General features: G+C 40.5%; 1 protein-coding gene and 2 long non-coding RNA genes across 3 annotated transcripts; 2 read left to right on the forward strand and 1 right to left on the reverse strand.

The window, feature by feature from the left end:
- The first annotated feature begins 2,784 nt into the window (after positions 1-2,784).
- Positions 2,785-7,057, forward strand: LOC309670282. Its single transcript, XR_014268988.1, has 4 exons — positions 2,785-2,874; positions 4,124-4,213; positions 6,150-6,220; positions 7,006-7,057. It is a non-coding gene; the product is annotated as an uncharacterized lncRNA (long non-coding RNA).
- Positions 7,048-11,291, forward strand: LOC309670281. The gene is made up of 3 exons (XR_014268987.1): positions 7,048-7,169; positions 9,007-9,117; positions 11,067-11,291. It is a non-coding gene; the product is annotated as an uncharacterized lncRNA (long non-coding RNA).
- A 532-nt stretch (positions 11,292-11,823) lies between these two features.
- IRAK1BP1 (interleukin 1 receptor associated kinase 1 binding protein 1) lies at positions 11,824-23,977 on the reverse strand. The gene is made up of 4 exons (XM_082480969.1): positions 23,683-23,977; positions 17,391-17,456; positions 13,090-13,220; positions 11,824-12,106 (listed from the first exon to the last, which is right to left on the reverse strand). Exons 1-4 carry the CDS (start codon positions 23,953-23,955, stop codon positions 11,836-11,838), a joined length of 741 nt encoding a protein of 246 aa, XP_082337095.1. The 5' UTR covers positions 23,956-23,977; the 3' UTR covers positions 11,824-11,835.
- Positions 23,978-25,522: the final 1,545 nt, after the last annotated feature.

Consider the following 25,522-nt stretch of genomic DNA (forward strand, 5'->3'; position numbering starts at 1 on the left):
TTCATCCATCTGTGACAAAACCAGGCCCAGAGACTACCACCAAGTACTCTCTGAACTACCAAGAGGGTGGTGAGAGGCACGCCATCAGGCTGTGTTGAGTTTATGTTAAAACATGACACGATGCCTTCTGCGTAAACTTCACACTGGAGATCTTCCTCTGACTTCTATTCACAGGAAGGCACGTTCATTAAAGGCACTTGTCCAGCTTCGTGGAAAAAAAAAAAACAAAGACTTAGGGGGTTGCAAATATCATTTAGTTAAAATTGACCTGCACAAAATAAATAAATCCTTTCTTTTTCTTTCTCTCTAATCTCCTTAACTATAGTTAAAGGTGTAAAGTCCACGCAGGCATTTGTTTTGTTGCGTTTTAAGAGTGAGAAATCCTGACCCTATCCACCCCAGGCAGCCTGACCACGCCAGGGGAAAACAACTGCCAGTCTGGGAGAAGGTGGTGGTGGTGGTTGGGTACCAAACCCGACCCGACCCGACCCTCAAGCACAGCCTTCGCCCATCAGGGTTCCATTTTAGGCGTTAAAACTCTTCCCGGCCCAGCACTGGGGCGGGGGGCCAAGCCGAGAGAGGCGCCGTCCGCCGCTCCCCTCAGCGGCACAAGATGTCCGCCGCCCCCTTAACGGTCGCCACCTGCCGCCGTAGGGGCAGGGCGCGAGCTGCCGGCGGCGCCTGAGCTGCAGGTGGCGCCGCCTCCACCTGAGAGCTCAACCCCTCGCCGGTCAGCGGAGCCGAGCGGAGCTGTGGCCGCCGCCGCCGGGTGAGGGGCTGCCTAACGGGGGAGAGTCGCGGGATGGCGCCCGCAGGGGCTGCGGGTAGTCGGCTTCGTGCCGTTGGCCCCCGGGGCTTGTTGGCGGGATTAGCGGGCGGGAGTTCGGCGGCTTCCCCCGGCTGCCGGGGGGTGGTGTGGCTCGGCCCGGCGCTGGGCTCCCCGTACGGGCGGTTGTCGGCGTGTGGGGAAAGGCATAGCTCGTTTCTGCCAGTTTTTTTCAGGTCTTTCGGAATACGCGCGAAAGGTACTTTTGCTTCCCTGAGGTTCCAGCTTTGGTCCAGGCTCTCTCTCCCGTCTGCTGCCGCGTCCTTTCAGTTTGGTGCTTTCAGAAAGAGACGAAAGTCCTGCAGGAACAGGAGTTCATAGAATCATAGAATGGTTTATTTTGGAAAGGGACCTTGAAGCTCATCGAGTTCCAACCCCCCTGCCGTGGCCAGGGGCACCTCCCACTGGACCAGGTTGCTCAAAGCCCCATCCAACCTGGCCTGGAAGTTTTAAAGTAAATTTTAAGTCAATTGAGTTGTGTGGCCGTGTTGTTGGAAACGCTGTGGCGTTCCCCGGGGGTCCTGCCCGCCCCCCCAGCCCAGCAGGATGCTGGTGGTTATCTTGTTGAACTGATATGCGACTCTTCTCCCCCGGCCCCCAATACACGTGTAAACAAGTACTCTAGATGTACAGCTACTGATAATGTCTAAAATTAGGGGTTGTTATTTCCTTGCTGTTGTTTCTAAAGCAGGTAATGCAGAAGTGAAAAATGGTTTGTTGGTGACTGTTCATCACACGTGCGCAGATGTTTTCATATTCCTTACAATATTCTTTGGGTTTCCTTCAGCATTATTTTGTGATCTTGACTAACTTTGCTAGGCAGTTTTCATAAATCTAACTTCCCACATACACATGTACTGTGTATATTGCAGTAACCCAAATTATTTTGTAAATGACATAAATTAGGATAGTAGGAACTAGGAGCAACTCAGAAACAACTGGAAACAATTTGCTTGTGTATGCAAGCTGAGTACTCTACTAGAGACTGATATTTGTAACAGCCACTACTGGAGACTAATGAGACAGACTAATGAGACAGAACGGAGGGTGGATGTAGATGACTCTTTGAACATTGCAGTAAACCTGTTCACTCTGAGAACCGCTTGTGTAAAAGATACAAGTCTCAAATTTCACCAAGTCTTAGTTCTGATTTGAAAAACCCTCATAGATGTAAAAAGATGGTAAATGTGCTCTGCAGCTGGAGGTGAATATCTTTAATTTGATGGGGAAGGACGGAAGAGTCATGAATATCTTAATGCATTGGTAAGTGTGGCAGGTGCCTGTGGAATGAATGGTGATGTCAAATCCTTTTCTAGTCTAGTGATGGGACTGTGGCACACATTGTTACCATCCTGGTATGATGCTATGTGTGTCTTTGGTCTGAAAGAAAAATCCCTTAGTTCTGTTATATGCACAATAATCACTGCATCTAAATAGATTTTTCTTGACGCCATCAATCTGATATGTCAGACATATTTAATACACTTAATTAGATGATATAGCAGCACAATTAATTTTGTTCACGGAGAGCAGCATTTTATTGCAAATTGGACAATCATACAACTTCCCGGTTCCTTTTATTTTTTCTTTTTCCAGATGAAAGACATGGCTGTATAACTGTTTACTAGGTTTTTGTTTTATTTGTCTTGTGAAGCTGTCTACATTAGTCTTCTATTAGTTTTTATAAGTACCCACAAATTTAATTCAGTTTGACCTAATGTAGGTGTGCTCTGGATGTAACCGAAATGCGTGTGTACAGATTGTATGTTACCTTGTGAACCAACAAATCAATCCAAAGGAAACTTTTAAGTACTACACGGCTAGCAAAGCTGACGGCTACGTTTTTTGTCTCTCTTTTTTTTTTTTCTTCGTCTTTTCTGAGTAGAGAGCAGGGAAGTGTCTTTTAAAAAACTTCCTGTTGGAATGCCTCACATCAATGCCGTTGCAGCTCTGCAGATCTGTGTGCTGCTGTCTGCGCTTCCTGCACAATATTACATATCCCAGTGGTACGGGACGGACTCTGCTCAGCGCATCGAAATAACAGAAAGGTTGTAAGTTTCTTCTTCCCTACTGTATTTATTTATAAGAGAGTTCTCTTTCTCATCCCCAATGACACTTTGTCCTGGAAAGTTGGAGTGTGGGTGGAACACACTGGACATTTGTACATGAAAACAACATTCAAATCATACCTCAGACATTTTTGTGGCTTAATGTGACTGTATTTAGTTGTTAAAAGATGTCCTTTGAAATTTGAATAACAACCATTGTTTTCTTCATATAAAAATCTGTGTATAATCTGTGTGAGTGCACAGCTGTGCCTTAATCTCATTCTGCTTTTGGACATTCCGATATATGTTACTATGGGTTATGTCCCTTTAAAAAGGGGAAAGTGAAGTGTTTGATTAGTAGAACTATTTCTAACTTTCCATTGCCTTTTGACACTTACTGTCAAAATAGATTTTCTTGATAATATGATGCAGTACAGAGTCTTAACCAACAAAAATTCATTCATAGTAAATTACCTAAGGCAGTCATAATGGTAGAGTTAAGTAAGTAGTGCCATTTTCTGTATGAATTGAGCAGTTATGTGTTTACAGGGTTGCATGTATCTATCTCCAGATGTGAAGTGGAGAATACTTTATCAGGTCCAAATATTTGTTAGTGGTAACCATTAGCAAATGTTGGCATCTTGAAGATGAACCATGCAAAGAAGGACTTCTGTGACTTAGTTTTAACAGTGCAGCCTGCGTAGTTCATTGGTTGTGTGGTTCATCTGTAAAACTCAAATACATGAAGTAATGAGAGCAAAAGATTGGCCTGATGAAAAAAGAACTAAGTCCGGCTTTGATTGTAAAGACCCAGATTTAAATAATTTTCAGGTTTCATGGCATGAGTCAACTACTAACCACTATGCAAAAACTTTTAGGCTATTTTTAATAGTCTTTTGATTACGTGTACCATTTTTTATATGTCTCATGCTCACTATTCTCAGGTAACAGTTGAAACTGCGGAATCTGATGCAATATAGCAGTTCCTATAGTCTTGAGTACAGAAAGCAAGCAACCTTGTCATGAAAAATGGCATTTTCCAAAATTTACATATGGCTTGTACAAGTGACAATTAAAGAAATATTCATTTGTAGTCTAGATATTAATCTTGAAGAGAATTTGTTCCTGGTCACTGACTTTTTTTTCCTGTTTGCTACAGAAGCAAACAAATTTTAATATTTATAAAAATTATATACAAATACTTTAGAAGGTTTTTTAAACAATGTGATGATTATTTTTACTATTAAAGGATAATTGCCTCTTGGAGCAGCTTTACAAAATCTTACTTGAGTCTGGATGCATGGGCAGATTGTTTAAAGCTGTGGCTATCAAAGACAAGGTAGGATGTTACATACTGTCTACACTTAAGAATAAATTTCAAACATGGCCTCTTCTTAACAGGAAGGTATGCTGTAGGGGTGAAACAAGTAACAAAGGGGAAACGTCTCTTATTTTCTTGTTGAGACTGATTTGGGACTTTCAAAAGGTTTTAAGAAAAACTTTTGCTTGTATTCTATACAAACATGCAATTTGAACTTCATGCAAAACTAAATATAAATCATGGCAGTAATTCTATATGTTTTATCCTCTACTTTAAACTTATCTGATTATGAATTCAGGAGGATTAACCATATTAATGATGGTAAGCAGCTACATGTTTGTAGGATCAGATCCTGCAACATGGGATGGACATCTTATGCTGCATATGGGAGTTTGAGTAAACGAAGTTAAATTAGAAAATGCAGATGGAAAATCAGTGGGTTTAGGAAGAAGGGGAAACTTGATTATTGGACATCTGACTGAGTTGGTCTAAAAAAGTAAGGTTATATCTATTTATATATATGCCATTTTAATTTAAGAAGACTGTTGCTTAGACATGTTTGGGGAGGATAAAGGCTTGTTTGCGAGATTTAATTCTTGTAGAGTAGAAATAGTCCAAAGGTTTCACATTGTCTGGACCTTCAAAGGTCCTTTATTATTGATCTATGAACAGTAATCGAGGATGTCAAGTCCTCTGAACTGTGGAAGATTCAGACTTAGTTTTGCCCCCAGGAAAGCCTAGGGGAATGGTGTATGGATGGAAACAGAAACTGTGCTTTTCTTAGGTTCACCATAAATTGCTTTGCAACTTTGTGGAAAGCTCCAGGCATGTCTAAAGATAAAGCCTTCAAAGACCAAATGATCCTTTGAAGCTGCTTGTGTCTTCTGAATATCTTATAATATAAAGAATTGGTTATCCTAAAAATATGTTGACATTTGAGACCTTTCAAACCTACTGTATTAGCTGCTGTTTTCAACAATTCAGTCTGACAAGTCAGGATATTTGCCCATTCCTGTTCCTGTTAAAAGGTATTTGTCAACCTTAAGTCTTCTTACAGATTTGAGCTAAACCTAGACTTCAAAAAAAAAAAAAGTATTCTTTGCACAGTTGTGGAACCTGCTCTTACTTTCTTCCAGGCGGGGTGAGGGGTGTAAGACTGAAAGAGGGAAGGTGTTGAACACTATAAAAGAGGAAGGAGACTAGGACAACCTATAGTTCTTTGGCACCAATAGGTTGCTGACTGGTATGAATGGAGAACGTTAACCCAAATCTATTTGTTCACAGACTGCTCCTGTTACATTGCCAGCAGAAGGAATATTTGAAAGCTCTCTCTCCCCTAAGTGTTGAGTTTGCTCATTGTTTCTGTACACTTTCTCTTTTTCGCAATGGCAACGAAAACCATAAGCCATATCCCCTTTTTAAACATGTCTCTCCCCTAGGCCCCACCCTTTAAGTTCACATGAAATTCAGCCTAGTGCAGAAAGAGAAGTTATTTTTATTGTAGCCTTAATCTGGGGTTTATTGCCAGACACCTTGTCCATACCAGTGTTAACCAATCTTTAAAGATGTCACAAAAGAATTTACAAAAGATACTGAAGAATCACTGTGTTCAAGTTCAGAATAATATTTGCTCACCTGTAGAAAACAAATGGGTTTCCTCTGTTATAAAAATTATAACGCAGCTGTGGAGTTACATATCCAAATAATTAGATTCATACTCTTTTCTCCTGTTGGAACAAATTCCTTTGTCTTGTGTATTCCTTAAAAGCAGTTTTAGTGTAAAACTCTTATTCTGTTTGGGCTTCAAATTGTGAAGAATTTTCTATCAAAGGCTTTGTAGTATCCCTCTATTCAGACAAATGCTTAAGATAGTAATAATCAGAAGGCCAATTATCCTAAAACTCAGTTCCTAAAGAACTTGTTTGAATGTCGGGTTATTAATTTTACATTTTAGGAATTGGTATTATGGAGAAAAGAAAACTAAAATTGGCGACAACGAAGCAGAAACCCATTCTTATTTTGCAGGTATTGGAGTTTTTGGAATCCTTTTGGATTTTGCTTGTGATACTATCTTCTATAAAGTCTTCCATAGTGTATTTCTATACTTGCTTTGTAAATAGTTCCCTCCCCTGCCTCTTCTCCTTAAAAATTATTGATAATGTTCAGTAAGCAAACCAGAAAATGTAAAATCCAAGGCCTTTTCACCCTGTGTTGTGTAACAGTAACAATATGATACTATATGCATGTATCTATTTTGTTGAGTAGACCTGAGTGTGCCTGTTTTGTATTGATGTATGAAACAGTGGTATAGCTTTCACTTGATTCAGGTGAACTGATTTATATCAACTTCATAAAAGCAAAAAGAAACAGTTCATCAGTCTGCTCCTGGAAAGAAATTCCCCAGAGTCAGACTGAATAGAAGAATTCTGCGACCTAAACTGGAAAAAAACTAATGGCAAAATCTGTTAGCATGTGTAAGCACTGTAAAATATTGTATGTAAGGTTTAGGTAATTGTCAATACATACATTTGTTTATGTCAATACATACATTTTCCAAACCTCTGTTAAGAGACCTATGTAATATCAAAGGCATACAAATAGAAAAATGTGTTCCTTGGTAGATGCTGCTCTGTCAAATACCATAGTAAAATTCTGTGAGGAAAAAAACAAAAACGATTCCCCTGTTTACATTGCTTATTAATCTAACTATCATTTCTCTTCTGGTAGAAGTCAGGAGAATGTCTGTTTAAATGTTTAATATACTTGATCAAACACTTATCCTTGCTAAGTCTATTTCTTTGTTAAATTAGAATCAAGTCATGTTCGCAGTCCAAAGCCTGATTATATTCAGTTCAGTGTGGGACAGGTTATAGTTCACAAAAGATTTGGCTATTCGGGAGTCATTGTTGGATGGGATATAAAAGCTAAAGCTCCAGAAGAATGGCTACAACACAAATATCCTCCAGCGAAACAGGTTAGAATGCATTAAACTCTTTCTTTATTAATACATATACAGAATAACTCAGGTTAAAAAAACCCTCAGAAATACTGTCACAGGCAGACTTCCTGCTAACCTAATGGAAAATACTTTTGGGGTCCCATATCACCTGTGCAGCTGAGCTATACCTCTGCTGCTTCTGTGCTGTTGTCCCAGTAGAGCTTTGCTTTTGCACCACTGATTGGTTAAGCTTCACTGGTCAGGGTTGTACTGGACATGTCTCGAATTAAAATTACTCACTTTTAATAGACAGTGTTGTATTTAAAGTAGCAGTGTCAACCTATAATGTTTGAACGTATGTCTCTTAGTGTGTTACTAAAGCTGAGAGGCTGTTAAATCCTTTACTTGATCATCCATGATTTGTAACATCTTCATTGCACCAAAGAAATGCAAGTAATCCTTTGTGTTTAATCTATTTCAGTTAGAAAACAATTTTTTGGGGGATCTGGATACTTGGAATGGAAATCTATTTAACAACATATTTTGTTAGAATACTTGAAGCTTTTGAAATTCTCTAGCCTAAGTACTTGTTGTATTTGAAAATCAGATGCTAAATCTTTGTTGACAGTGCTGCTCTGATAATACAGTGCTGCATGCTCTGTGGGTTGGCCGCTGACATGCTGCTTAAGTGGCAGGAAGGCACTAGTCATTAAGTCAGAGGACTGAAAATGAGAAAAAAATGAGGCAAAAAATGAGAAACTCTGCCTGTAGCAGAGAATTCATGTTCAGCTGAGACCAGACATTCAGTCCTATTTTGTGAGTTTTGTTCCTTCCCTGCTGTAATTTAATCCACCTGCCACTCATCTTTGGCTTCTAAAACACCTGCCTCTTTGCTTTCTTTTCTCCTCTCAGTATTGTCACCAACTGAACACCCATGAATTTCCCATCAGGCATTCTGATTCTTTTTATATTGTTCTGTTCTCCCAGTGACCTTGTGTTCACCTTTATTGTTTTAATTTCAATAGTGATGACATGCAGTTTAGATGTGTGCCTTTTGGGTTTTTTTTAGCTTGCCTTTGCTTTCTCACATTACATGCATCAGCTATGAAAAATGCCTTTTGACTGTTACGAGGCAACTACTAAGCTTGGTCCTTGCAAATCCCCTCTAAACGTTAGCCAGGCTTTCAGCCCAACTTTTCCTGCCTTTCTGTGACTTTCAGTTCTCGACTATGTCGTTGACTGGGGGCCACTGCCTCTCACATTGATCTCACATTAACTGCTTCGTAAGCTCCAGTTATCTGTCTGTATTCATCCATTGCTTTTGTGTGCTTAGATTGCGGGTTACTTTGGGCAGGAATGTTTATGGACAGTAGTGAGCATGGTGGGACCCTGGCCCATGGTTTGTGTTCATAGGCACTGTAAAAATAATAGTAAGCCATACTTTTCCTTTCTTGGCTGGAAGATTTTTATATACACATAGAAGTTGCCTTAGCTCTGTCTGGGATTGGGGACCAAGATTGTCAGGTATTGTGGTATTATGTTCTGAATTTGCCTCTTTCTTTTTGGTGTTCTTTGTTGCCACTTGTGAAGGGAGAAAGGTAACTTAACAAATTGTTATGGGATCTATATACATTAAAATCTTGACTCTTAAAAAATGTTTCAAATATGCCAAGAACTTCACATATTGCAGTTTTGATTGCTTTATATTTAATTTTCCAAATTGATGTGGTAAGATCATAAAAATGAACTCCCTGGATGTATATATTGAGTGGGTTTACGTTCTGTAAGCCTAATGAGAGTTAACTGATTATATAATGTAATCTTTAGTCATCATCTCCCCTTGAGGCTATTTATTTTCCTCCTATTTTTACAGGATCTAAAAGATACTCCTCACTATCGAATTCTAATTAACAAAGCAAATGGATTTGGCAAATCTACAGCTTACCTTGCTGAGGAAGAGATAACAATTATTATGGGATTAGAGGTAGTATTTATTTTTTTTATTCAGTTGCAACTTGTTTGTTATCCTGTATATTTAAAAGTTGGCTGACCTTTGGCTTAATAGATACCATCTATTTTGTGAAGTTAGTGAAAATTAATAGATAAACAAATTACTTCTGTACTTTCAAGGATGTGTTTTTGGAAGGTGACAAATCACCAAACCAGGTACTGCCTACTTCACCGTATCTAACTGCCTAGTTTTGTAAGCGCTTTAGCAGCTTGACTTCTGTTATGTACAGACTGTTGCAGACAGGGAGTTTTGTTTTAGGATTTCACTGACCTATCAAAGTTGGACGAGTCATTTAATCTCTTTCTACGGGATCTAGCAATGTATATTGGTTTCTCAATTCCACTCTGAAAAATCTGCATTTCAAACAGCTCCTGCTCAGCTGCTGCCCAGACTGAATAATGTCTCCTTTCTTAAGGCTCACTGGGAACCAAAAATTCTGTTTTGTGTATCACGGTCTTGGTAGCTTTTGATTTCTAGCTTATACAAGGTGCACCTGATTCTTAAACTAGTCAGAGACTCTGATCCAGAAAATGGCCTTCAGGCATGCATGCCGCATACAGACAGCTTTTTGCAAAGAGCCCCAGTGCTATCAGGGATGCCTTCTTTTAAATAGTGGATAGTAGCAGTATCTGTACTTAAAATAACAGCAAGTAACTGAACTGTTCATCTAACAGGAGATGCGTGGTGGTGAGTCAAACAGAGGAAATTCAAATTGGCATCTTTTGCCTGTCAGGAGAACCCCCCAAAGGAATTGTGTAAGTTAGGCTGGCCTGAAGACTCTCCACGCTCTCTCTTGAAACTGTGCTATTGCACATAAAGGATCCCCTTCAATCAGTGGGGCCAAACAGTGGGACACCATTACCTCTTTTGTTTGGGAGAAGCCTTAGTTCCAGTCCTTGTTTCTTTGTTTCTATTTTAGCCACTGATTGTAATATAAAATAAAATGTGCTAACTTGCCTGAATTTAGGAGCAGGAACTATGCTGTTCCAGATAAGTGTCATAAATATTTAAAATTGGGGTTTGGCTACTCTGACTTAAGTGTCTAAAAAATATACCTTTCATTATGTCAGTCAGCTGGCTACCTTCCGTTACATTTACAGTCCATAAGGAGAAACAGATATGTTACCTTAAACATTTACCTTGTGTAAATTAGCCTTTAAGATATCAGATTGCTTTATTCACCTGCATGACAGGGTAATTCTCCCCACGGATTATTGGAGGAATGGATGGTAACAAGCTCACAAAAATCAGATACTTGAAAGTTGTCTAGTTGAGATTAATTACAAATGGTGAGTCATGACTGTACCTCAAGTTCAAAAGGAGGTCTGTGGATTGCCCTCACTCAACCTTTCCTACAGCCTAATAGGAAGAGTTGACTGATGAGAAAATGCTTTCCCAGTTGACAGTTCTAATCTGCTCGCTGTAGGCTTTCTGCATCATGACAAAGAATGTAACTTGGATTGCCCTTTGTGGATTTGCATCTTCAAGTTGGATATGGTGGTACCTAAGGCCATCAATTTGCTGTGTCTTCACCATTTCTCTGACTACTTCTTTACTATTCCTGCTGCCTAATTGGTTTTAAAAAAAACCAAATAGCTCTACCAGCGACAAATGAGTGGCAGCTAGTTCAATAAGAAACAGTTCTGATTTTAAAACATCGATGCTGGTGTAGATCTAGCATGTAATATCCCATTAGATATGTTCAACACTTGTAGAGTACTTTGAGAAAGCCACTGTTCTGATGACATAAATCAGGTTAAGGTACACGGAAAATCCCACTGAAAATATCTCTATGTATATTATGTATTTAAAAACTAATCATGAGTTTTCAAAAAGTTAACTGTAATAACTAATGATTAAGTATCAGTTTGTATTTACTGTTAATTCTGGTGCTTGTTCAACTTGAAATATTATTTTCTCAGGTGCATCACCCTGATGTGAAAGCCTATTTCAGCGGATATGATGGATCGAAATATATTATGCAGCCATGGTTGAAAAAAATCTATCCTCATGACTGAAGTACTTAAGTGTTTGTACATGTAATGTACATCCAGACATCATAAATCCTTTTTAAACTTGAGAAAAAAGACACCAGGATAAAACTCATGTATATATTTTCCTATGATGAAATAAAACATTCCTGAGCATGTTTTATGTTGAACAATCCATTTCGTTTGCTTCAAACACAGTACCTGCTCAGTTTATCATGACTCAGAATGGGGTTTAATTTCCTTCCAGATTTAGGAGGAAAGATTTAAATATAGCCCAATTGCAGCCAGGAGTACCAAAGATTTTGCACATCAAATATATTGCACTTTTACAGGGGCAGTTCAAAATTGTAGTTTCAGAGTAAATAGTAACCTTAATTTTAGGGGATAGAGCTAAATAAAGGCAAACAGAAACTGAAATATTTCTGAGGAGGGCTGTAGTCAGTAAATCCTGCAATACTTTGACTATTCTCTTTACAAAAGCATGCATTGTGCTGCTTTCAAATGATACATGCAAAGGAGGACTTGATCTACTTTTTTGCACCTGGACAGGTAAGAAACATACTCTGGCTCACTACACAAACCTCATTCTTAAGATCCTCTCTTAACTCTACTTGCTACCATAATAATAAAGTAAAAAACAGCAACAAACTCAAGAAAGCATAAAAAATTTATTAAGAAAATGTGTAGGATTTGAAAGTTTCTAGACCAACTTGTTTCTTCTGTTTTCTTTTCCCTTTATCTCAAACACAGCAAACACTCTACAAGAAGCATAAGCAGTAGCATTCTGGATTCTTTCCTGCAGAGTCAGGGAATTCGGGGAGTTTGATAGATGACTGTCTATGTGGCCTCCCCATTCTTTTGTTTCTTCTTCTCTTATTAATAAAGGTTTTCCCAGTGACTGGCCAAACAGTCGACAGACGTCTTGAGCTTTCTGCCGTGTGTTTCCAACAGCGGCAACACATACTTGACGTCTGAGAGGTAGAAAAAGCAGCACAATAACAAGCAGGGCCAACTGATGTACAAGTATTCCTGCCAAGCATTTTTTTTTAACGCCTCAGCATTTGTAACTGCATAGATGTGAGGCACGTCACCTTCCCCCAGGTTCTAGGTGATAGTTTAGGAGCTTGAGGGGGGATTGTGCAGACAAAATGTCAGCATCCTCATCAGGTATGATCAAGCATTTCTGATGCCTATATGCTGCAGGTATCCGTGGTGTGTGGTGCAGAGCAAGAGTTCAACCCCTGCTCCAGGCATTTGGGCAGCCCAGCTGTAGGGCACCTATTTAACCTCACTGGCCTCATTTCCAGACTCCTGCATAGATACCTTTGAGATACACTTTAGACATCTCCAGAACTCTTAGCAGCAGCTAGCTGAGCTTGCTTCTTGGACCAGGGATGATTCTTTTCTTTAAAGAGGCAAAACCCAAACCAAACTTAAACTTCCCTCTGCACCCCCCCCCCCATGTCAATAGGGGAAGCAGGACTTTGAATAATTAAAACCTAAAATAACAAGACTGTGAGCTTCAAAATAGCATGTTTCAATGCTGAGCAAGCACCATACGTGTCAGCAGCTAAGAGTAATGGGAATTTGCAAAGGTACTTAGAATTATCAATATCTGGTAACAAATACAAACTAAACTTACACACACTGATGTAATGAAAGTCAAATTCTGTTGACCTAATATTCACAGTAGATCATGCTTCCAATGGAAATCAGTGGGAAAATATTTTTTGTCATACTCTGCTTTTGCACAGGGATACTGCAGAAAGAACAAGCTGCATCTTCTAGATTGAATGGCATTAATTCATTTTTAAAACAAATACTGAAATATTAGAACATAAATTTTAATAGGTATGAAGCAAACCATTTGCTCCCATTATAAACAGTATAAATTATGTATTCATATTAACTGTTATCTGAGGCTGTAAAATTTGTGGTGTGAGAGAGAACTTACCGAAGGGTGTCTATGGCTTCTGGTGTATGGTAGAAGTGAGGTGGACTGATGGTAACAGAGGTTCCTAACTTTTCAATGAGTAGATTGCAAACATTCTGCATTTTTCCAAAATCGCTGAATATAATACAGACCTGGGAGTGAACACAGACATCACACAAGTAATTTTTTTCAATTTTCCCCTATGATTCAACACGTGTATTTAAATCAGTATAATGCCAGATATGTACAAACTAACTAAACATACCAGTCCTGTATATAAGTCCAACATTTATTTACTTAAATCACTTTTATATAGCCCTAGAGACTATCATTAGGTTTGCAACAGAAAGAAGTTCATAAAATGGTTTAAAATTGAGGATGAAGAAATGTTTTTTTGTGAGGAAGTATGGCATTCTTGGTATGTAGACAATCTGAAGAATGAACGTGCTTTTTGGTGCACATGACTAGATGCATCCTGGTTCTTCCCTTTTTAGATTACTAAATGTTAATTATGTAGAAGCCCAAGCAAAATGATGTGGAAAACATTGTGTAGGAAGGAGAATTACATTTTAATTCCAGGCATTAGGTTCAAGAAACCTAAACTAAGAGACTAAACTAAGCCTAGCCCAGTCCAGCTTGCAGTGGGCTCAAAACCCTGTGTTGGCTGAACTGAATTCACTCCAGTGCCTACAGAGAACTGGGCACTTCAGACTTGGATTAGAAACAATTTAAACATCTATCTGTCTGCGGCTTTGGCAAGAAGCAGCATTAAATATATATCACAGCTTCAGGTGCTTTCCCAAGTGCTACAAAGCAGGCATCACTATCCACCTGGGATCCAGAGCCCTACAGCCTTCCTTGTGGGGAAGTGACAGCCAGGTGGCAACTTTCCAGGCAGGAACCAGCCTTTTCCTGTGGCACAGCACAGTCACCAGGAGTGAAGCAATGATGCCAAGCTGGTACAGCATTCAGGAATCAGAAATCCTGGGTCCCAAACTTTTTTTAGAAGAACTAAACCCTCATCTTCGCTTCCCAGTACAGTGCTCTCACAACCAAGTCAGGCTCACCTTCTCTCTTATCCCTGACTCTTTCCTTTCTTTTTACACAGTAACACAGCTTCAACAGGAGGGGAAGAAAAAGCCGTGGTAAAGAAAATTCCACTGCCAACCCCTGTGACACACAGTCAGCCCTGTGATTCCTGCAGTCTGTGCAGCAACTTATCCCAGTGGTACAGAATATGGTATATTATATTATATGGTACAGAATTCCAAGTTATGGCATGTCAGCTGCACTGCAGTAGCTTCCTGTGTGCATGCCATAGATATACCTTGTGGTAACTCAGGGAAGTTGAATCTCTCAGTGAGAGAGGAAGGGGCTACTTCCTATACAGCATAAGGTAAAAAACAGATATTGACAATTACCATGAAGTAATGAATGTGCATGTCTTGTTACCCTTGGTAGCCTCTCAGTGCCATACATGTATCTCATCCTGGCTTGAATACTTGCACTCGCTCAGTAGCTCTTCACACAGCTGAGCCAAAGCTGGGCTTAGGGCCTTAAAAACTGACCAAGATGGAGTGGCAGGGCAATTACATCTTCTACAAGGACAAAGGGTCACACCTCTTGTGCAAAACTGCACCAAGTCTGCATCTTCATCTCGGGCTGCGCACCCTTTATCTGTAGCTTGGGGGTTGGTTCACTTTCTGGAAGGTGCAGTACCAATTTGAACAAAGACTGAAGACGAGACGAAATGGAGCTTGCTTCCTTCAATGGGAGTTCTTGCCCTATATAAAAAGCATACATCCTCTTGTGCTGTTTTGCCAGATAACTGTCATATTTTGTGGAAAGTTGGAAGTCTCACTATGAGGACTGTCATAGTGTTTTCCAGATTACTATCAGTGTTTACAAGATTAGTTCCCTCAAGGGGATGAATCAAAAGAATGATCAAACAAAAGAACTGCGGGTCCTAAGCAAGAGATAAGCTGCTCAGACTGGGGCAGTTCTGGGCACTCAGGAACTTTATTGTTATAAAGAAGCACGTAATCAGGTACCCTCGGGGCAGAAAACAACTGAGCAATAGCTGTGAATTTTGTTAGTTAGTTTTCATTTAGAGCTAGATCAAATAAATCCCACTTACATTTACAGAGGATACCTGAGCATTAAAATGTAAAGCAGTGTTTCAATTTCTTCAATTACGATTAAGGTTAAAAAGTGTGAAACAGTAATATGAGGGTATGCAAAACCAGTGTGGACATTACAAGGTTTGGATAAGTCTGTAAAAGACAAGAAGTTATGGTTTATAAGGAGGCAAGTATGTTAAGAAATGCACAAAACCAACATAATCTTCATCCCATGAGATCGTCATGCAATAAATGAACTATTATGATTATGATGTTATAGAGCTTTGTGATCTCATAAACAGCTTGATTCTTCTGAATATTTTCCTTTGTTATAGCATGAATTAGAATTTATCTCCTTACAGTTGAAAGCATATCTTGAATTCTTAATTATACCTTAAAATAGCTATTTGTCTGGGAATTTCTTCAGTATTCTAAAAGCTCTTACAGTAGACAAATGGTAAAAAGAGTTTATAGAATGAAATAATGCGTGACGTCTACGATTTTATGTATAACATAATGGCAAACTTTGGTAAAGAAGTGAGTGTAAGTTAATTTAAAATTCATTTATATTGCTAACGTATGCAAACACACTGGTCAATGCAACTTCATTGGTTTATGAAGCTGCACTAATGAAACCAGCACATACATAAAGCGGGAAGGAAGGAGAAACTAATCTCTGCACAAAGAGCCACCATACTGCTACTTAAGTGTACAGGGCAGCCAAACCAGCAGTACTATGGCTAGATTTTTCAACTTCTGACACCCAGGTCCTAGGCAACCATACAACTTTTGAACAGCAATTACAGCTGCTCCAAGCTGCCTACAAATGAACACTAAATCCATGTAATTCGCTTTCCACATACAATCTTTGTTGTATAAAAATTAATAGCAGAAGGGAGACAATTGGTTAAGTTAACACTTAATACTGAAGTTGTAAGCCTACGCTTGTCTGTAGCTTAAATAATAATTCAATAGTTTTAATAATTTTTAAGTATAGCTTATCTAAAAAACATGGTGATTTAAGCTCTCATGACAGTCAGTGTCTACTTTATGAAGTTAAAGTCATTCAGAACACGACACTGATGCATACTGTTTAAGTATCTGAAGACTCATTTTAAAACCTAAATTTTGTTCTCCAAATTCTCGATTATTTTTGTATTTATTGCTGTTATTTAGATGAGAATATGCCTTAAAGCAAGCAAGCAATCAAACTAAAGAGCCTGAACCCTATTTTAGGGGAATGTAAATAACAGCTCTATAAAACAGCTATCATTTTATTGCAGACTTCCAGGTTTACTTCATAAGGATCTGTAAATTTGCTGGGTAGTGATTAAAGTTTGATGCTCTAAAAAGATTAATTGACTGAAAACATATCATTTCCCTCAGCGAATGTTTCCAGCACAACATTTATTTCCTACTATAGCATGAACATGCAAAAATATACTCCCCTGAGCTGCTTTTGAAGTAAATGGGATTATTCCCATAATCTTTAGCTTTCACACAGGACTTTTTACCTACAGAATTCAAAGTCAATTACCTAGGGAACAATTAGCTTTGCTTTACTTGCAGCAAGCTGATGGCAGAGTCACGTAGAATAGACCAAAGTCCAGGTGCTGTTCAACTTAAGCAGATCTAGATTAGGGCTGCCACACCACTGTTGTCCCCCATCCACTCTTGTCCTCTGCCTTGCATTGCCTCCAGTTCAGGGAGCTAAAATAATGGAAAAAATAAAAGCTAATCCAGAAAAAAAAAAAAGTTATTAACTGGAGCAGCTTTCTGAACCCACCTATCACCTGATCACCGAAGTACAACTCCTTGCAAAAAGTAGAGTGCACAAAGGGCTAGGGGTGAAGGAGAGTATGGGGTTACTTACACTGACACAGAACGACAACTGTAGAGCCCCACAACCAAATATTCCCTTCTGTTGCATCGTGTAATATTTAAAAAGCACAAATTCATCTGAGAAGAAAATAATTCTATATTATGGTAGCAGAAAAAAAGTTCTGCACCCAACAGAATACTGCGGCTGAAAACTCTACTTTAAACTGCAGTCCTTCGATAGTTTCTTTGGACCGTGCTGCCTTTACTGCCGAGAACATCTACTCCTCAGTACGAGGAAAGACAGTCTGCAAATTTTCATTGATACTTGCTACATTTCTTATTCTTTTTTTATGATTATTTTTGGTTAGGTTGAATACGTACCTCTGCTTCCATTTGGTAAGTATTTTCTACTCTACTAAAATCCTCTGTTACAGTCATATTTTCTTCCTAAAACAAAGTACAAGAATATAATCTTAAAAGACAGAAATTAAGCATCTGTTGGAAATGTATGTACATTGTGTCCTGTAAAAGTTGAACTGGTTTGGCTTATTACTTATGACTTAGCAACAGAAATTTGCAATTTTCCATGCAAATCTCTTCAGTTAAAAACAAGCTGGATGTTAAAGACTTCTTCACATTATTTAAAGTAAATTATACAGTAGCTCTAGAATGCAATTTGCTGCTATTTGCTTGAAGATAACAATTAGGTCTTAAAAGTAACTGCTAGCTAGAAGCTGTGTGTATCAGTGTGTAACTGTAAATTCACCTGGTTCAAAAAAATAGAAGCTTCAATTATTTTTAGAAAGTTAGTATGTGAAAATTGCTTTTCAGGCCCCCTATTTTAACAGTAGCAGCTTGTAGCGAGGTGATGTGAACAACGACTGAGCACTGGTTATTCTGGCAGAATGGTAAGGCTTAAAAGAAGCTATGCCACCATTGACACCTTTGCATTAACAGCAGCTACATTATTCGACACAATGGCTGCACAGAGCACTAGCATATCCTGTAAGACTTATAAATAAAACACTGAATGAACTAAGATACAGAATAACTCCAGTTACATCGGCATATTTGACCAGCAGTCTAACAACTGCATTGCTTTCACCCACTTCTCTCTTCAGTAAACAGTTTGGATGAACAATTTATTGTAAAATTACTACAAGACAACAAAAAACACAATTTACAATTTAATTGTAAATATAAATTTGCATTTAATACCCAGAAAACTGTAGGGAAGCAGGTACTAAGCCTTCCAATTACTGAAAAAGTTTTACTTATTAAATTTATTTGCACAGGAAAACAATATTTTCTTTCAGTGTTGACACATTTCAAAAGATGATTTGTGTCAGAATATTTCCTACAGAGGCTCAAATCTTCAAGTTTATTACGTAGCACGCATGCATAAGTTTATATAAATGACATTAATCATGAGAAGCATTTTCCTTTTAAAATATCATATGGAGATTAGATCCATAATTACCATTGCACAGCAGCCCACAAGAAACAAATTTTGAAATTTCAACTTTATGACTGATTGGCAGTGCTCAAATAGAAGCACAATGGTCCTATTTTGGGATAATCCTGGGCAATGACTAGGGCCAGTTAATCCCTAAAAGACATATTTCCCCTTTTGCAGTCATAGGTTTGAGGTACTTTGGCAGGGTGGCTGGCTGTGGTTTGTTAAAGAGTGCTCAGGTCAGTCCAGCAACCAGTGACTCATTTAATTTACAAAATGGAGAAAATCTTACTATTTATGATAGAACCCAATTACAATTGACAAGAAAGATTTTTTTTCTAGAGCTCTTACAGGTTTTATAGAAATAACCACACAGAAAAGCTTTTTTCTACAACTCATATTTTGCAGAAATAACTATACTGTAATAAAACTTTACAGTAAACATAGAAAAAGTGCATTTGTTTTTCCTTATCCCCGCTCCTTAAACCTTTTTTAAAAAAGTTCTCTTTCTTGCTGAACGGGTTAAAGTCTTCTGATTTGGTTTTGCCCCGGCGAGGTTCCTGTGTATTTAAGGACAGTGCCATCCTGTGGCTCCAGGCACTACTGCAAGACCAACGCAATCTGAGTGAAAGATCATTTTTGTGCCATCTATTATAAAATTTCCCTCACAGCTAATTTTTATCCCACCAGATTTGACACTAGCTGTATGTGTTATTGAAGATAAATGGACGAAATAGTTGCTGAAGTCATAACAAGGTGGCCTCCTGCGATACATCTTCTGTTAGATACTTTGTTCCTGTTTGAGAGGTGTTCAGACAAAGATATGGAAGACAGGTAGGTGACGACGGAATTTCAAGACTTCAACTACATCAAAAGCAAGTTTTTTTTCCTGCTGCTTATGTCTACTGTTCATATTTTGGCTGAGGAACTATCTATTTGATGGCGATAGCCACTGGAAAAATAGTTTTCACTGTGACTTAGGGAAAGCTATACTTCTGAAGTGTCAGGTGTTCTGGAATTCTGGAATAACTTTTTCCATTTTCTAAATCTGTGGGCCAACATTCACAGTAGGAAAATTAAGTGAATATAACATTATTATTATTATTATGTGATGACTCAATTACCCCAGAAGCCATTGAACTATTCTTAACAGAATTGCACTTGCTTTCTGCTTATATAGCTGATTTTCTGTAATATGCTACACTGATATTTGTAGTTATAAATAAAATCTGGAGACACCTGGAAACGTCTCTTAAAATTTACTTGTACATTTGGACTGATATATCCAATATAACTTTACATTATGAAAAAGAAAGATATTTAAACAACGGAAAGAGTTAGCTTCTTCCACCTAAACACAGCATTTTTGTTCTTAGTACTACAGAAATAGTTAATCAGAGTCTTGATGTATGCTCGTATCTCCTGATGGTCCATCCATCAGTGTGTCCAGACAGTTAAGGATGATAAGCACCTACAGTCAGCGCATACCCCAGCTAGGGTACTCTCTGTTCTGTTTGGCATTAGATGGACAGAATGACAACCTAAAAATCTACGGTGAAGAAGTTCCTGTTGCTTAATGTCCATTCAAGCAATAACAGAAGTATATGTAACGGTTATTTTAAGAAAGGTAAAAAGCCTATTTGTACTCAGCAAGTATAAGGATACTTTGGGGATATTTCTTAAAATACATGGTAGTCTAAAACAGGTGATGCTTTATGCAGGTTTCTACCTTTCTTATTCAAGGATATATTGAAATTTGAAGATTTTGTAACTGAGTGAGCAAAATTCAAAACCTTTCTTTTTAACTGACTATGGATGTGAATCCATAACTGTGACTCCTAAATAATAGTTTCAAAATAGGGAGCATATTGCACATATATCCAAGGATATATCCCAGTACAGACAAACTCTAAGCCAGAGGCCACTGGATATAGTTTGTGAGTTTGTTTGTTTGTTCTGTTAAATAACACTCTGACTGGTAAAACAAATATTATCACTGTTATTTTTAAACAAGTCGTGAATGCCAATTGTTACAGTGATTAAAGAAAACAAGTGTCCTCTCTACACCACTCCCCAAATAAATCATAGGTGGTAAATATAAAATCAGTTTGCTTCTAGAGAAAAAGAAAAAACCTTACTTTTGAGCAGCTGGGCTGAGTAAGAGAGATTGGTTTCCCCATTGATTTTACTTTCCCTGAAGCCTTCAAAGCAGATTCTGTGCTCTGAAGTGCTGCATATGCTTACAGCACTCTATAAATAAATGCTACTATATGCATCTATTTCTGATTAAAATCCTGTGTAAATATATATGGAAATTAGGTGCTGCTCCCAGGCATCCTGACAAGCTGCTAATGCAAGCTCCTGCTGCTGCAAAGGTTATGTACTTCTGATCTCACAGTCTTCCTACGATAGCAACAACAAGGGTTAAGGAAATTGGTCTACGGATTAGTTAAAAATAAATACATAGAATAGCCAGCTGATTTCTAAAGAGGCTTGCAACAACTAGAACCATATGGAGATTGTGAAGAGATATTAATTTTACAGTGGTCTAGAATGGTATTAGCTACAAGTGGTGTTAGCAAATGCAGTTAAGAACAAATTGCCAGCAGTGAGAGTTGTTAGTAGAAAAGCTTCAAGGCAAATAAAAGCTCCAGCAGTGGAGTGATTTAAAATTGGATGGAAGCACTAAAAATTATACCGCAGGGAACTACTCCGAAAAAAACCCAAACCAACTTCATGATGTTTTTCTCAGAGTTCCCTAGAGCTAACACTTTGCTAACACTGAGAAACCCACAACTTAAGCAGCATTTCACAGTTCCTCAAGTAAGTAGAAAGAGCTAACATTTCCATTCTCCAACGTATAGCATCTCTGAAACAGCAAAACATTACTGTGAAATTATTATAACTACAATAAAACACTGAATGCTCTCACATTGTAAAAACAGTCCACTCTCCACCTAGGTTGTTACACCACCACTACTTACCTGCTCCCATTACATTTCTGAATCTGACTGCATATACCCAAATATAACTATTTGTTTGCCCGGGTCATACTTAATTTTGCATTTATTTTTTCTAGCCTGGAGTTGTGCGAACAACCTCTCTAAAGCATGCTCACTTATTTAACATCCTGCCTACGCCTTTTGCATGCCATCCGCCATGTGTCAAATACTCCATGCTATCCTCATTCAATCAGGCTCATGTCAAAACTGGAAGTCAGTTACTCAGATTCACTGGAGGGTAAATATCTGCAACTATCTTTCCTAATCTATCCGCACTTTGAAGAGCTATTTAATTGCAGCCAGGGTGAAAATACCCCATGGTCTGACCACCCACGGTGGTGGGTACAAAGCTTATTGTTTTCTCTACTAATAAAAATGAATGAATGATGAGTTGCCTTGTCTTCTCCCATTCCTCTTAAAATCCACCAGACTTTAAACTCCTATTAATTCACTTAACAGAAACCGAAGGCATTCAACCTTAACCCCCCACAAAAATGCACTGGTTCTGACTGAACAAGTCATTCTGATGGCCATGGAATTGTGCTCCCCACGACAGACATGAACCCAGCCATGTGTTCTGGGAAAATGTAGGGAGCAGGACCATGCATCTAGCCCACAGCAGCCTCCATATCTCCTTGCCATCTAGTCCCATAGCTTTGAGCTTTTTATAAATCGGCAGTTAAGGGATCTTTTTTTATTGCCTTCTTCATTTCTGAAAAAAATGCTTTATTTAGCTAATACAGAAACAAAGACAGCAACACTATCAGCTTTAAAAGAAAATAGTAAAACCTGTTTTGTTGGGAAAAAAGAAAGTTGGATTCAGCACTTATCTTCAAATCCGTGCAGCATTTGAGATTCAGGCATGCAATTTCACTGTCTGCACATCACTGTTTAGGCCGAGTAACTTACTCTCTTACTTTGCATTTGCTAATACTGAATTGCACTGTAACATGCAGTATCATGAAACCCTTCTGCAATTCTTGCTTTTTTGCTACATTAAATAATTTGGTGTTGACAGCAAACTCTGTCATCTCCCTTTTCCCCAGCTCATTTGTGAATACACTAAAAAGGAAAAAACTTCCTGGGGAACTTCAGTAGTAACTTTCAAAAGCAACCACTTATCATAGAATCATAGAGTAGTTTAGGTTGGAAAGGACTTTAAAGACGATCTGGTTCCAACCCCCCTGCCATGGGCAAGGACACCTCCCACTAGACCAGATTGTTCAAAGCCCCATCCAACCTGGCCTTCAACACGTCTAGGGATGGGGCATCCACAGCTTCTCTGGGCAATTTGTTCCAGTGTCTCATCAAAGATCAGCTTTGTTCTGTTTTTAAGAGTCCTAGGTGTGGAACACTGTCCAAAACTGTTTTATAAATCCAGGAACATCAGCAGCACAATTGCTAGGACAAATATCACTCTTATGGAGCATTTACAGCACGGACAAAGCTTTAAAGGCAAGACTATGCTTTTCTCATTGTCATAAAATGACTTTCTGAGGCCAAAAAACTTACTGTTACAGGAACTTTTTGAGTCCACAAGGGACTTCTGTCACTTCAGACATGTTGATCATGTCTCACATTTTTTTCATACCTCTCTACTTAAGCGGAGCAAGAGAGGAAAAAGCTCTGTAGGCATTTGTTGCTAAGCTATGGTAATCACAGTTATACTGACACACACAGAGAGGTTATGTTGCTGCGTACCCCTTTATCAGTTTCATCCATACGCACATGAGGATGCCTTATTACACGAACAGATGAAACAGTCGAAACAAGATGGTTTTCACATGCAAAACAAGCCACCCGTGGGAGAGAGAGACATTCCACTTTTTCTGCTGAGGCTGGCAAAGCTGCAACCTCCCGAAGACCGGCAGGCTTCCACAGCAGTGCCCCAACGGCCGGTGCCTTCCCGAGGCCGAGAGCCCCCAAGCCCCGTTACTCTCCCGCTTCCCGCCGGCCAGGCCGACGCGCGCAGCGCCCCATGCACCGGTCCCGGGGGCCCCTCAGCGTCCGCCTTTCCCCTCGGGGCTGCCCCAGCCCGGCCACTGCTCCCCTCACGGGCAGGGCAGAGGAGGCCCCTGGGGCCGGGAGGGGCCGGTCGGACCCCGCAGAGGAGGGGAACTGCACCTCCCGCTCCTCCCCTCGCCTTCCCCCGGGGCAACAGCCCGCCCCTCAGAGCCCGGCGCTGCAGGCGGCGGAGCATAGCGGCGGCTCTCACCGGGACGCCGCGCTGCCGGGCGCTCTGGGCGATGTACTCCACCCGGCGGGACACGCTGCTCCGCGCCGCTCCGGCCGCCCCCTTCCGGCTGCCCAGCCGCAGCGACACCCGCGCCCGGTCCGGGCCGGCGCTCAGCTCCGCGCTGCCGCTGACGTGCACCTCCCTCCCGGACGGCGCCGGGGGGTCGCCGCGTCCCGCTGGGGCCGGGGCAGGAGTCGAGGCCGGGAGGAGCTCGGCGAAGAGGCGGGCGGGAGGCGGCGCGGGCAGCGCCATCGCGGCGGGGCCCTCACGGCACCATAGCAACCCACACCAGCGCGCCCGCTGCACCCTGGGAGGCGCCCACGTAACACCCTCCCTTCCGCTCCCTATCGCCACCCCCCGGCCGCGCGAGCGCCAGGCCGAGGCTCCTCCCCGCCATGATAGGTACCGAGGCGGAAGTTCCTCTGTCTCCCGCCGAAGTGAATCCGCCATGACAGTTACCGAGGCAGGGCGCCCCCGGCGGCTGGGCAAAGGGGTTGAGGCGGGCGGCTGGGCCGCAGCTTTTGGCAAGGCGGTGGCGGGGGAGGTGTAGGTGCACATCGTCTGGGGAAAAGCTGTCCCCTTTCTACCATTTTTGACCTATGTTTTATTTTTTTCCAGCATATTAAGATCTGGAACAACCTGAGGGTATGAAGAGGGGCGCTAGAGAAAGGGAGGTAGTCGCTGTCTGTGGCGGTTGGTGGGGTTTTGTTGTGCTGTAGCAAGTCCTCTGCTGGTGGCAGAGGTGATTAAAACCCATTCTAGGGTCAATGCTGCTAGTTCTTCACGGAGGGGTCTTGGCAGCACACATGTGTGCTTTGCTAATGTCTGATCACCAAGTCCTGCTAATGCTGCCCTCGCCTTAGGAAAGGCATCTCAAAGGCTCACAGAATGCTTGAGGTGGGAAGAGAGCTCTTGAGAGGGGAGTCCAGCCCCTGGGCCAAGCAGGGTCAGCCAGAGCAGGTTGCCCAGGACTATGTCTAGTTGGGTTTTGAATATTTCAAAGGATGGAGACTCCAGAACTTCTCTGGGCACCTCAGGCCAGTGCGTAACTACACTCACAGGAAAAATAAAGGTGTTTTGGTATGTTCACATGGGGTTTCACATGTTTTAATCTGTTTTAATCCATTGTGTCCTGTCCTATCACTGGACACCACTGAGAAGAGCCTGTCTCCCTGGTCTTCCTTCCCTCAGGCATTTATCTAGAATCACAGAATGGTTAGAGTTGGAAGGGACCTTAAAGATCATCTTGTTCCAACCCCTCTGCCATGGCCAGGGACACCTTCCACTGGACCAGGTTGCTCAAAGCCCCGTCCAACCTGGCCTTGAACACTTCCAGGGATGGGGCATCTACAAATTCTCTGGGCAACATGTTCCAGTGCCCCATCACCCTCATAGTGAAAAATTTCTTCTTGATAACTAATCTAAATCTCCCCTCTTCCAGTTTGAAGCTATTACCCCTCATTCTATCACTGCCTGCCTTTGTAAAAAGTCCCTCTCCAGCTTTCATTGTTATAGCTCTCCAGCTGTACATTGATAAGATCCCCCTGAGCTGTCTCCAACCTATACAGTCCCAGCACTCTCAGCTCTTCCTCATAGGAGAGATGCTTCAGTCCCTTCATCATCTTCATGGCCTTTTGTTGGACTCTCTCCAGTACGTCCATGTCTCCCTTGTACTGGGGAGCCCAGAACAGGACACAGCACTCCAGGTGTGTCTCACCAGTGCTGAGCAAAGGGAAAAGAACACCTCCCTTGACCTGCTGGCAACACTTCTCCTAATTCAGCCCAGGATGCTTTTGCTCTGCTTTACCACATGGGTGCA

The sequence above is a fragment of the Vanellus vanellus genome, assembly GCF_965231255.1.
Source record: "Vanellus vanellus genome assembly, chromosome: 3".
Classification (NCBI taxonomy): Eukaryota; Metazoa; Chordata; class Aves; order Charadriiformes; family Charadriidae; genus Vanellus; species Vanellus vanellus.